The sequence below is a fragment of the Bos indicus genome, chromosome 6 (genome assembly GCF_029378745.1).
Source record: "Bos indicus isolate NIAB-ARS_2022 breed Sahiwal x Tharparkar chromosome 6, NIAB-ARS_B.indTharparkar_mat_pri_1.0, whole genome shotgun sequence".
Classification (NCBI taxonomy): domain Eukaryota; kingdom Metazoa; phylum Chordata; class Mammalia; order Artiodactyla; family Bovidae; genus Bos; species Bos indicus.
Genome location: NC_091765.1, coordinates 31,524,973 through 31,538,157, shown reverse-complemented (window position 1 = coordinate 31,538,157; position 13,185 = coordinate 31,524,973). Strand labels below are relative to the sequence as shown.

Below are 13,185 nucleotides of genomic sequence, written 5' to 3'. Positions count from 1 at the left end.
TAAAAGTAAAATTTAAAAATTTTTAATTAAATTAAAAATAAGTAAATATGTGCCTGCTCCATGTTGGGAAGTATGGAAGATGGTGAGTACATATTCTTGGAGGGGAACAGACATTAATCAAGTAACCACAAATAATTACAAATGATGATAAGTGCTGTCTGTGAAGGAAAACTCTTCCACTTCCAGACACTGACCAATATATATTGTGTGGCAGGAGTAGAAAGACAGGGAAATTTGGGAGCTCATTTTGTACTCAGATATGTTCTCATTAAGAAGATACTGTTGTAGTTTCTTTTCATTTTTACAGGTACCTGTAAATTCACATTTAAGAAGAAGTTATTTCTTTTAGGGATACTATTTTTTCTTTCAATATATTCAGTAGTGCCCTGACTACCTAGTGTCTTTAGGTAGGCAAATACCTACAGTGTCAGTTTACTAATGGTATCTGAATGATATTCATAGATAAGCCAAGCAAGTGACGTTGAGGATGTGGGTGGTGGTGCCTCACAGGCCCACAGAGAGTTGCTCCTATGGCTCAAGCAACTATTTCTCAAGTATATTCCTCAAAATTTTAGCTCTAAAGCAAATAAGAAAGGGGGATGAAAGTCTTATAAATTTAGGAAATGCTGGAGTAAACAAAAATCATACACGTTTTCTTTTCTACAGGTCTTCTCAAAGCCTTTAATAGACTGCCTTATTTTGGTAAATTTCCAACAGAGTGTTGCTCAGAGTTGATGACCACAAGACCGCCCCCCCACACTTTTTTTTTTTTTTTTTTTCCCGCAGAAACCCTCTAGGCACTAGGGTCCCTTGGAACACACTTTTGGAAATTCTGGAAATGTGAATGACCTTATCTGGGATGGAGGCTGGAATAAGGGTGAAATAGAATCCATTAACACTCATAATCATTTTCATAAATTCACATTTACTGCCCTTTTTGAGCAACACTCTGAAGCAACAGAACTTTAGACCCATCGATTTCATAAGGAAGATGTCCAAGTTGTGAGGGAAGCTCCAATGCAATGTTGATCCCAGAGTGTCAGCAGGGTCACTGGGGCTGAGGCTGTGGGAAAACCCAAAGGTAGATGACAGAGACGTAATTCAGAGAAAGACAAATATCATATGATATCACTTATATGCAGAATCTTAAAAAAATGGTACAAATGAACTTGTTTACAAAATAGACTCACACACATAGAGAATGAACTTTTGGTTATGGGGCAGGAGGGGAGAGGTGGATGGATTGGGAGTCTGGGATTGACATGTACACACTGCTATATTTAAAATAATTAACCAACAAGAACCTATGGTATAGCATAGGAAATGCTGCTCAATATTCTGTAATAACCCAAATGAAAGAAGAATTTGAAAAAGAATAGATAATATGTATATGTATACCTGAATGACTTTGCTGTATACCTGAAACTAAGACAAAATTCTTTTGGAGTAACTACACTCCAAAAGAAAATGAAAATTAAGAAATAGAGGCTTAACTCTCCATCGTAGCCCTTAGGGCTGGTATTACTCTTGTTTAGCTCTGGTTGAATGTTGATTATCATCAAGCTCATACTTATAGACATGTGGATGACATGAACAGATAAAAAAGGTGAATGCATCACCGAAAGTGAGTTATTTATTCTGTCCAGATTGGCTTCTCTCCAAAGTTTTAAGCAGCCTGTCATCAGATAATACAAGAGCTGGGACAAGAGTACAATATGGGTCCACATATCCTAAGTCTGGGAGAAGGCAATGGCACCCCACTCCAGTACTCTTGCCTGGAAAATCCCATGGACAGAGGAGCCTGGTAGGCTGCAGTCCATGGGGTCGCTAAGAGTTGGACACGACTGAGAAACTTCACTTTCACTTTTCACTTTCATGCATTGGAGGAGGAAATGGCAACCCACTGCAGTGTTCTTGCCTGGAGAATCCCAGGGACGGGGGAGCCTGGTGGGCTGCCGTCTATGGGGTCGCACAGAGTCGGACACGACTGAAGTGACTTAGCAGCAGCAGCAGCATCCTAAGTCTGGGCTTCCCTGTGGCTCAGACGGTAAGAATCTGCCCGTAATACAGAAGACCTGGGTTCGATCCATGGATTGGGAAGATCCCCTAGAGGAGGGCATGGCAATGCATTCTGGTATTCTTGCCTGGAGAATCCTAACTATAAGAATCAGGTTAAATTCTGCTAGATAAAATATGTTCTGTCCTCTTATCTTGATACATATACCTTCACGACCCCTAGGACATCAGGTTTGGGTTTCTAATTCATGACCAGCTAAGAGTTCCGTGCTGATTCAGTGGCACAAGGAACTGACCTCTGGTTCCCCTTCCACCCACACAGTGAGGGGTTTCCCACACATAGGTGTGTGTGCCTGAGCTTGCACGTTGAACTCTATTGGCACCCCCCAAATACCACCACAGAGACCTGTATGTACCCCTCGCTTTGAGACCTGCTCTCATAATCAGACATGGAAATAGGCCTTTATGGGCCCTGGCGGGGCACTCGGAGCTGCCTGGGCAGGAAATGTCAGGGAACTATGCAGATGGTACCCACTCTGGAATGCTCATGACCTTGGCCCTGACTGTTCTCACCCTGTGAGAAGGGGCACAGCTGGAAGAGGGCCAGAACTAGGCAAGTCTGAGGTAGAGCCCAAAGAGTTTGGAATTGAGAGTAAAAACTCTATGAAAAGTATACATTTTAAAAGCTGCAGTCTTTGCAGCTACCCCCACCCCCACCCCAGACTCCGGAAGTGAGTAAAAGAAGAAAAAGGGTACTTCTTATTTGAATTTAACTACTTCTGAAAGCCTCTGGTCAACTTTTCTTCTTGTTCCCCAAGGTAAGATTACTTCGCCTTTGGCATTAAAAGGAAACTAGATCAGTTGTGTGAAAAACCCAAAATGATGTATTTTATCAACTTCAGACTTGTCCCAAGGCTTTCTCTCACACTGTGTTAAATAATAGAAGTCTGTTTAATTGAATTCCTTTGTCTGTAGCATATGCTGGGTGACATTATGCCAGCATCTTGCTCTAAGCAGCAAAACGTTCTTCGTAAAAGCATTAAGATCCAGAGCGTCTTTCTGGATATAGGGTAGGAACACAGAACTGCAGCAGCTTGAAACCACATAAAAACAGTGCCTCCGAAATGTAATTGCAAAAACACATCACCATAAACCAGGGCGGGGGGTAGGTAATATTTAGGATTCTAAAATGAATATTAAAGAAAAAAAAAAGAGGGGAGAGGGAAGAATATAAGAATGGAGAGAGGAAAGCATTTGTGGCACAAATCTTATCTAAAGAACTTAACTTTATAATGTTTTGCATGTCCTAACATTCTGCCCATAGGCTAATCTATATGTTTATTTCCCCTTGACAGACACCATCCTTTAGAGATGGGGTTATTAACGGATATATTGTGGACTGAGGCAGTTTACCATGTCTGCAGTAACACGTGATTGTGTGTTTCACCCCAAGGATCCTGGAGCTTCAGCAGAATGGTGACATGGACATTCTGAAGCACAAATGGTGGCCCAAGAATGGGCAGTGTGACCTGTACTCCTCAGTGGACACAAAGCAGAAAGGAGGCGCCCTGGACATAAAGAGCTTTGCAGGGGTTTTTTGTATCCTCGCTGCTGGCATTGTCCTCTCCTGCTTTATAGCCATGCTGGAGACGTGGTGGAACAAGAGGAAAGGCTCCCGGGTTCCATCAAAAGAGGTACTTGATTGAAAGCTTTTGCACTATGTTGAGCGAACACGTGGGCTGTGTTTCCAGGGAGGGTCATCACAGGGAAGGGGATGGTGGTTGGGGGTGGGATTTGTTTCTTCTTTCCTTGAAGAATGAAAATAAACTTATGAAATGTAAAAATTGGTAAGATCAATACCAATTTTCATTTTTAAGACATCCCAGATCCATGAAGAGGAAACGATAGCATTTGAAAGACTGACAGTTTCATGAGCCATAATGGGCCTTGAAATTCTCCTGAATCTTAGGATAGACTAGGTCTATGATTTTTCTAAAGGCTGTGATTCCCTTGACCATTTAACGAAGACACTTATTATTTTATTTCAAGTAGCTGTTTAACTTATAGGTAAATTACTAGTGTCTCTGAGATTCGGCCTAAGAAATGCAATGTTACAGTAAAATAATCAGTTTTCTCTTCACTGCCAGAGACTGCATCCCTCTGTCTGCATGTAGACCTAGAGAAGTGATCATATGTTTTCAGCCCTTTGATGACTAAGTTTAATAAATCCATACCATGGAATCATGTAGAATTCCATTTTTCATCTTTCCTCCTGGATCAGCTTAACTCCAGGGCCATATTAAAATTTTTCCAGAGATTTGAAAGAAAAATTTCAGAGTTACATATATCTTTTAAAGTGCCCTGTGCTTTATTTTCATCAAAAAAAAAAAGTGGGATTTATAAATTTTCAGAGACTATCTGAAGTTAAACTACTTGATTTATTTATCTTACTTCCACTGGATCAAAAGGTGAAAAAAGAATTTAATAATGAACTCATATTCACTAAAGCTTCACAAATTGAAATGAAAAATGACCTGAATTTGCTGAATAATTTGATTTGCTGGATAGTTTCAAAGAAAGACAGTTTTAAGCTTTCTGTAACTAGACCTTGGCTAACTTACGCCTAAGTAAATCCTAAGAGGATCTGCTTTAAGGTGCAAATAAAAATGACTTCTTATTTGCATGATTTTTGCATGTTAATATATTCTTTCAAACAGATTGTTTCCTAAAATTTTCTGAGGATTCCTTCCTACCACCTTATACGAAAAATTGATCAGCACCATATAAGGAAAAGCTTGGCTTGGCAAAGATAAATTTTAGCTTCCTACCTGTCTGAGTGATCATACATTCTAAATTAGTGGGGTATAAACTAAAAATTAATCAGATTTTTCTGTAGTGTTTTCTTTGTGGAATAAACTTCTGGTATCTCTACTGACACTGATTCAGTGCCAAAGACCACATTAATGCAACATTATAGCCGAGACATCATAGTCTCAAAAATCTGAAAATTAAGGACTCCCCAAGCTCCTTATATTTTGAATTACTATACATGATATTAAATTTTTGCATTATTATATCTGTTGATGGATGACTACATTATAGTTGCTGTGGGAACCATAAAATTCTATCTTTCAACCCTCTAAAGTGTCAGTGATAATATTGCATTAATGGATATTTTTATTGGATTTTGAAATGAGAAAGGAGAAGGAAAAACAGTGATGCACATCAAAATATTTTTCACTGAGGAGCACTTTAATTGCACAATGAAAAAAATACACCCTCCTTTCTAATTCATAGCAGCTAATCCAGATCATATGAACAAATATTTTCTTTTATGATTAATAGATATTTTAAATTTTAATTTATTAGATATAATTAAATCCTCATAAATTTTGTTTATTGAACTTGGCTATAAAGAAGACTGATGAAAAGGACAATTTTCTTTCCTGCCAGTTTTATTTTTCAAATATTGGGCTTTAATGCTCACTTTTAGTGAAAGTCCTAAGAAATTTATAAATTAATTTCAACTCCAGAAATATGAGATTTTACTTCCTTTTTCTTCATTAAGCACCTTCTTACTAAGATTCTATTAGCGTAGCTCAAAGTGTCTTTGATTTAGAGGCCATTTAGTATTAAGCTGGCCCTAAACTGAAGCTGTCACTCACATATCATGACTTGAAGGGGTCTCTAAAGCTTCTTTTGCTGACCTCACAATATTGAATCATTTAGGCTCTAGGTAACTTGAGTGTATGAAATCCCTCAATCAGAAACTGATTCTCTTGTGTTGAATGTTGCTCTCTCTAAACAATCTCACATGTTTCTAGCTGAAAGAGAAATAACCCTTTAACAGTCACTAACACTTTAGTGTGAACTAGCATATCAACATAGTATGACTTATCTCCAAGAATGGAAAGTTAAGGTTAGGAGTGAATAGAGGAAAGAAACAAAATCCAACTTGGAATGAGACATCCTGAAGAAGGAGGAAGCATGCAAATAGAAGAGGGGTGGGGGGGGAATGTGCAGCCCAAACCATACATTCTGTTTGTATAACTTTGCCTGGGTCTGTCCCTGCTCTCGTAGAAGGCAATCACCCATCTACTACTCCCATATTTTGTAGTTGCATGTGGCATTTGCTCATTTAAGAACTTTCATTGCAAGAAAAAGATAGATAACCTTATCTTAGAATCATATGGGTACCCCCATAACCTAGCACAGTGCCCGGCTCATATTAGGTGCTCAATAAATATTTGTTAACTGAACAAACCCCAAAGTTCAGTTCATTACCTATCATGTTTGCTGAACTACTTTTTATTTTTTTAACCATGGAAGCTAGTACTGATGAGAACCTTATCTTCTTTTTCTTCATCTCCAGGATGACAAGGAAATTGACCTGGAGCACCTCCATAGACGTGTAAATAGCTTGTGCACAGATGACGACAGCCCCCATAAACAGTTTTCCACCTCGTCAATTGACTTGACCCCTCTGGACATTGACACTTTGCCAACACGACAAGCACTGGAGCAAATCAGTGATTTCAGGAACACTCATATTACCACAACAACCTTTATCCCAGAGCAGATCCAGACTCTTAGCCGCACACTGTCAGCTAAAGCTGCCTCTGGTTTCGCTTTTGGCAACGTGCCTGAGCACCGAACTGGCCCTTTTAGGCACAGGGCACCTAATGGGGGCTTTTTCAGGAGTCCTATCAAAACAATGTCATCTATTCCTTATCAACCAACTCCTACCCTGGGGCTCAATCTGGGTAACGATCCAGACCGAGGCACTTCCATATGAGAATCCAACAAAATCTCTCCACTGTTTCTCTTGTAGGACTCCCTTTGCAAGGAGCAACTGTAAGATTGTGGGACTAACATGGATGTAACTTTTTTTTTAAATCAGGATTATTAGTAACAGTTCTAGTTCTTTCTCTCTACCCTCTCCCTCTTCTCTCTCCTCTACTTCTTTCTCTCTCTTCTTCCCTCTCTTCCCAGACATCTTCTTCCACGTTGTTTCATTACTCAATTTGTTCCCCCAGAAGGTAGTATACTAGGATCCTATTAGACTGCTTTTCATATACTGTACTTCAAGAATAGGAAACATGCACTGAGTATACTAGGAGTATATGCAGGATTAATTTTACATAAAGGCCTCTTCTGTAACATTTCTCTATTTTTAAAACTATAATTGCAATAACTTCAGTCTTTTTACATTCTTCTGCTGCATCCATAAAATGCTCCACTGCTGTCGAGTGTCCTTTGACTATGGACCAAAGGCAACCCCTGCAGTGTTTATAGAATAATTTAAAGACCATTCAGGCCACATAATATGAGAATGCAATTTTGTAGGATTACAAAAAAGCCATTAATATGCCAGTCAAGACTACAGTTAAAACTACTCTTGCACTGCAACAGTGCATATGACCTTTATGTGATTGTACAGTATTAAAAAGGTTTTTTTGCTTATGTACAGTAAACTTTATCATATGGCAGCAGCCTCTATTGTGTTAAATAAATTAGTATCTCATATATACATATATATGCACCTATATAATGTGTATATATATTCAAAGGCGGCCATTGCTATTGCAATTCATTTAATAAAGCTTTAGTTTAAAAAAAAAAAAGTATTGTATACAGGAACTATGTATAGTGCAGGGGGTCTTTTCAGTTAGAAAAGGCAGGTTGCTTTAATGTTATTCTGACTCGCATTGTTTGCCAACAGAGAATATTTTATACTTTTGTTATTAAAACATCCAGGGCGATTTAATATTTGTTCCTAGATGTAACTCATTTGAATAGATTTCTGCATTTGTTATTCAGCAATGTATAAAGCTAACCTTGATAATTTTACTTTTAATTAATTATCTAAATGGAAAATGTTGTTAGCCGAACCACATCCACCACAGCACAGAGAGCTCTATCCGAGTTTAGATGTAGATCATTGGAGGTTAATAAATTCTCTTCCAAAGCAGTGAGCCAATCAATACAACTGCAGTTGGGGAGAGATGGGAGCCCTGAAGAAATATTGATGTGGCCTTAATTACTGTCATACATTATCCTAAAGAAGAAAATATAACAACCCTACCGGGCTCTCACCTTCACCCCCTTTTTTATTCAGTTCTATTTGGAGGAGTCATGTATTTTTTACATTAGTGCCAAGTGTGTAGAAGGATGACAACAAAAACAGTGCCTCTGTGCACAATCCTTTGAAAGTAGCATTCTCACCTTTTAGAAACGTAGAAAGAGTTTTGTTTGTAATCCTTCAATTAAAATGTGGTAAGTAGGAAGCAAGAACTTATCCCGTGTTTTTACGCAGCCATAGACTTACTTTATTCTAATTCATTCCGTGGCTAGGATTGATATAGGAATCAACCTATGTGATTTGCTTTAGGAGAAATTAAAAGATATATTCTTAAGGTATATTATATTTTGATGCTAATTCTGTTCTGGGGAGCATCTTGTCCTGTCACTGTTTTTGTACTAAATTGTCAAATATTGTCTACTGTGTAAGGCAGAAAATTTTCTTATCATGCGAAACCATTTTGTTTCCAGGGTAACAAGTATCTAAGTGCATGCACAACTTGTTTTCCCTTGTAACATCCATGATCTCATTCACGACTCTGATTTTAAAACAAAAAACCTTTACAACAAGCTATATAGGGACATACCAGATGTTGCAGTGATTTTAGCTATCAACAAACTGTTAACCATGTACAATATTTAAAATAGGCCTATTTTGATGTATTGCCTATTATACAAATACACAAACCACTTTTTGAAGGCCTCAGTTATGAGTGACAGAGCTTTCTGTGTATAATTTGTCTAAATAATTTGTCTAATAAAAATGTTTTCTAAACTTGCTCCTACCATTGAAGTCTTAACTATACAATTTGAAAATGCTTACCCTCTCACAGATAGAACTGAATTTTTCTAAAAATTTATCTTGAACTAAAGCATAACACACATTAAGTTTTGCTAGAAGAACGATACTATGAGTGGCTTTCTAGAAACAGTACCAACTGATGTTCTAAACCGATTCAAGACTGCCTTCTACTATTAGAGACTATTTGAATCAATGATATATTTGTTTTCCTTTGTGAACATCTCATGAGCACCTTTTTGGGAAAGATTTATCCTGTTTCATGTAAACAATGCAGCCATTATAATAATAGTAGGATGAGGGTTTGTTACTTTTAAAAAAAGTTAAAGGTAATTATTAAACTTAGAATTTGTGTATTAATATTTGCTTTGCTGTTGGGGAAATATTCATTATGCTGAATCTATTAATTTGGAAATTGACTCCCACGTTATTTCTAATAGAGTGTTATTTTCTGCATTTGAACTACCATATTTAATTCTTCTAGCATTTAATTCATTCAATGGAGATATATCTGAAAACATATTCAATTTAGCTTAAAATCTCTACTTTTCTATGATTTTTAAATGTTGAAACTAGAAGGAACTGTAGCAAGCTAGACTATTTTACAGATAAGAAAACATAAGATGCTGAGAAGCTGTGACTCTCCCCAATATTTGACAATCTGAGTCTTTTTAAACTCTGCTGTGCGTCAGTCACGCTCACTCAGAGCCTAATCGGTGGTGCATTTGAGGAATGGCTCAGGTACAAAGACTCCACCCCCTCCTCTCTCGCCAAGCTTAGGCTGCAAATCTCTAGAACCTTCCTTCCTCTTCCGGGACCACTTAGAGCATCTGATTCACCTTCTCATTTTACAGATGGGAAAGTGAGGACCTCAAGCTGCATCAGGTCGCAGCTAGTGGCGGGACTTGGGGCATCTTGCTTCCGCCCTGTGGTACTTCCGTTAGCCCAGTGCTCACCCTGACCCTCACCACTTCCACCAAACTTGCTTATTTCAAAACAAGACAAACACCCTACATACACATACTTTTATTCCACTCAGATGTCAAACTTATTCCACTGGTGAATTATTAAGAGAATTGGTTGTCCCTTTCAACCCCATCAGAAGTTATGTACAGGGTTTTGGTTTAATTCTACATTAGAAAATTGTGAGACCTTCTTTCTTCCTCATACATAATGAACTACAGGCAATTTGTCATTTTCTCAATTATGTTATTTTTCATCTCTTTTAGTTTGGTTGGTTGTCAACTGAATAAATACTTTAAAAAATAGACTTTGCTGGACGGTACTTTGCTTCATCAATTAGAAAGAAAGATGAGAAAAATCAATTTATCCTACATAATACCTTTAAAGCTACAAAATTGGATAACAAATTATAAGTATTCTATAATCAGAATTTTGGGATGGTGAAACACATTTTGAATTATGAGAATAGTAAATGAATCAGAGCTAATAACTTTTGTGCTAGTAAACATAGCTTTTATTCTTAAATATACATCTCATGATAATTGATAAAACACAATGGGCTCACTAGAAATGGGCTTCCCTCTAGAGTGTTTTTATTTCTAAAAATGAATCTTTTATCCAGTCCTTGTGATCAGATATTAATAAATGACTAGTAATTGTGACATTTTATAAAAATCATTTCGATTTTTTTAAAAAACATTTATTTATTTGGCTGCACCAGGTCTTAGTTGCAGCATGTGGAGATCTAGTTCCCTGACCGGGAATCGAACCTGGGCCCCCTGAGATGGAAGTACAGTCTTAGCCACTGGACCACCAGGGAAGTCCCTCAGCAAATTTTAATAAGCACCATCTCATGAGGTAGCATCTATGAGCTCCCTTGGATGGAAATGACTTACCTGACATTGAAAAATTAGGAGATAAAGCTTCTTAGATTTGATAGATATAATTCAATTCTGTTAGTGTTGACTGAAAACCTGTTACGTAAAGCCACAGTGCTAAGCAGTTACACATCACACAGATGAAGACATTTTCACGAATGGGTCTGGATGTGTTCGAGGGCACCGGCCTTTCCTTGTCCTTACTCAACATGCAGGATGTGGGGGCCACCTTACAGACTTTCTAGGGTGGCAGAATTAGTCACCCCAAACCAGTATCTCCTCAGGGGCCTGGACAGTCCAGCTGACTGGACCAGTCCATCCTGGAAGTTCTCATGCGCTGACTGAGTCCGCCATCTTAGATTCAGATTCCTTCCACAAGGAAGACTTGGAAATCTCCCAAAATGCCAGACCATGAGGCCAAATTTTCAAAAACATGAAAATCACCCTGCGACACGGGGAAACTGCTGTCTAACCCGTGCTCCTGGTCCATAGGACTCGAAGACTGATTCCTTCCCTCAGGCATCCGCATCAGAGTGGCACAGACCAGGACGCTCATTTTCTGTCCCTGCAGATAATCCCTCGGGATGATTAGAGCACTGTAGACTTTCCAACAACTTGCTTCAGAGGGACCAAACACAAGAAATCTTATTCAGGCTACTCTTCAACTTTCATAAATTTTTATTTGAATTGCAAATAAGGCTCCTAGTTACTGTTCCTGTCTCCTAAGACACAGGATACACCGTGACCTAGGATCCGGATGAAAGTAAAGTGTTTTACAGGCTGCCCACCACGAGGACAGCCTCCAATCCACACACACCCCCAGGAGAACAAAAAAGACGTGGTTTTGTTGCATTTTGCAGAGCTGCACAGAGGCACAGAGCGCCCGCACCACCTAACGATTCAGCCTGCCGTGGGAACAGAAACACTAAATGAGCTGCCGCTGGTTTTCTCACCTGACTTTGCCTACTTTCTTTTTTTCAGTAGCTTTTGTTTGTTTCCATGGAATATTAGTGGAACAATGGAACAAAGCAAATATTGTTCAAAGTTGATAAATTTTTGCATATCTAAAAGCTCTACCCTAACTTGCTATTACACACCATTTAAGACAAAGGGTCGTCTTTGGACTGATTTTGCGCGTTTCTGGGATTTATTCCCAGTGGAGATGAGAAACTGTTGTGTCTGCACTTGTTACCTACCTTGTGCCACAAACATACCTTTCTGGACTTCGTTAAGAATGAGGCCCCTTTTTCCTTTCGGAAAAACTCTATAGGTTCCAACCTATTGAATTGGCAACATATTTCAAAAGTCTCAAATTGTCTGTGATATGATAGAAAATTCCAAAATTTTTACACTAATTATCATTCATTAAAAACTAAGCTTTCATAGCAGCTATTTCAAAAGAAGAAGCATATGTCACAAAATCAAAGAACAGTAAAATGTCAGAACCAGAGAGGGACAGAATAATAAATACAAATATTTTAATAGGTAATTTTCCTGCCATAAAATTTGAAGTAGAAGTAGAGGCAAACTTTAATTTTTAAAGTTGTTTTATTTTTAAATTGGTGCTATTGAAAATTCTAGGAATCAAGTAGCCTATACTTATGGCTATTTTTAATTTAAAAAATTAAACATCAGTATTGGACAAATTACAGTTTGCTTACTCACTACCCAAAGGGTTCATAATAGGGGGCCTTTAAGAATTATTCTAATGTGAAATAAAATGAGGTTCAATTTGCAAAATTTTAAGTTATATAAAACTTTCCAGAATCATAGCCATTTCATTGAGCAAGGGATACCTCTATCTATTTCACACTAGATAAATAAGGAGTTGATAGGTGATATTTAATTCCTCTTCAGAACTGTGTTAAAATTGACTTTCAAATAGTTAATGCTATTTGAAGTTAATGCTAGCCCTCTGTTAATATCCATTTATAAAAGTTGGCTATAAGACTCATTTTTAGATATCAAAGCACAGTAAAATTAAGCTGAAAATAAAGGTGTCAACGTGCCCAGCTGTTTAGTTTGATTTTTTGTTCTAAAAATAGGTATTGATACCCAATGTGCTATAGAAGTAACTTCATCTACTTTTGTAGGTGATGTTAGAAAACACTTTGAACATTAGTTGTTAGATGGATTAGAGCCCCGTTATAGGTCTAATTGACATAATTGACACTAGATATCAAATGCAGAACTTTCATTCACACAATGCTTTTAATGAATATAATACTTTTTTCCAAATTAAGAATAAAAATTAAAAATAAGCAGTGCAGACCTTCCAGATTCAATTCTGCATAACCAAGCATTTTAAAACTTATTGCTCACTCACTCAGATTTCTCCATGGAAATGTCATGGTAAAAACAATTGTTCATAATCTGAGCAACACGTGAACAAAATCACCTCTCACACATGTAGTCTTTATAGCTTTTGGTGTGTCCAATTAACATGGT

At 37.7% G+C, this 13,185-nt stretch overlaps 1 protein-coding gene across 1 annotated transcript in view; it reads left to right on the top strand.

Moving 5' to 3' along the window:
* GRID2 (glutamate ionotropic receptor delta type subunit 2) overlaps positions 1-10,074 on the top strand; it is a 1,601,543-nt gene extending 1,591,469 nt beyond the window's left edge. Inside the window, exons 15-16 of the mRNA XM_019962451.2 lie at positions 3,470-3,710; positions 6,389-10,074. Coding sequence (XP_019818010.1) covers positions 3,470-3,710; positions 6,389-6,811 — 664 coding nt within the window. The 3' untranslated portion in view covers positions 6,812-10,074. The remainder of the gene's footprint in view (positions 1-3,469; positions 3,711-6,388) is intronic.
* Positions 10,075-13,185: the final 3,111 nt, after the last annotated feature.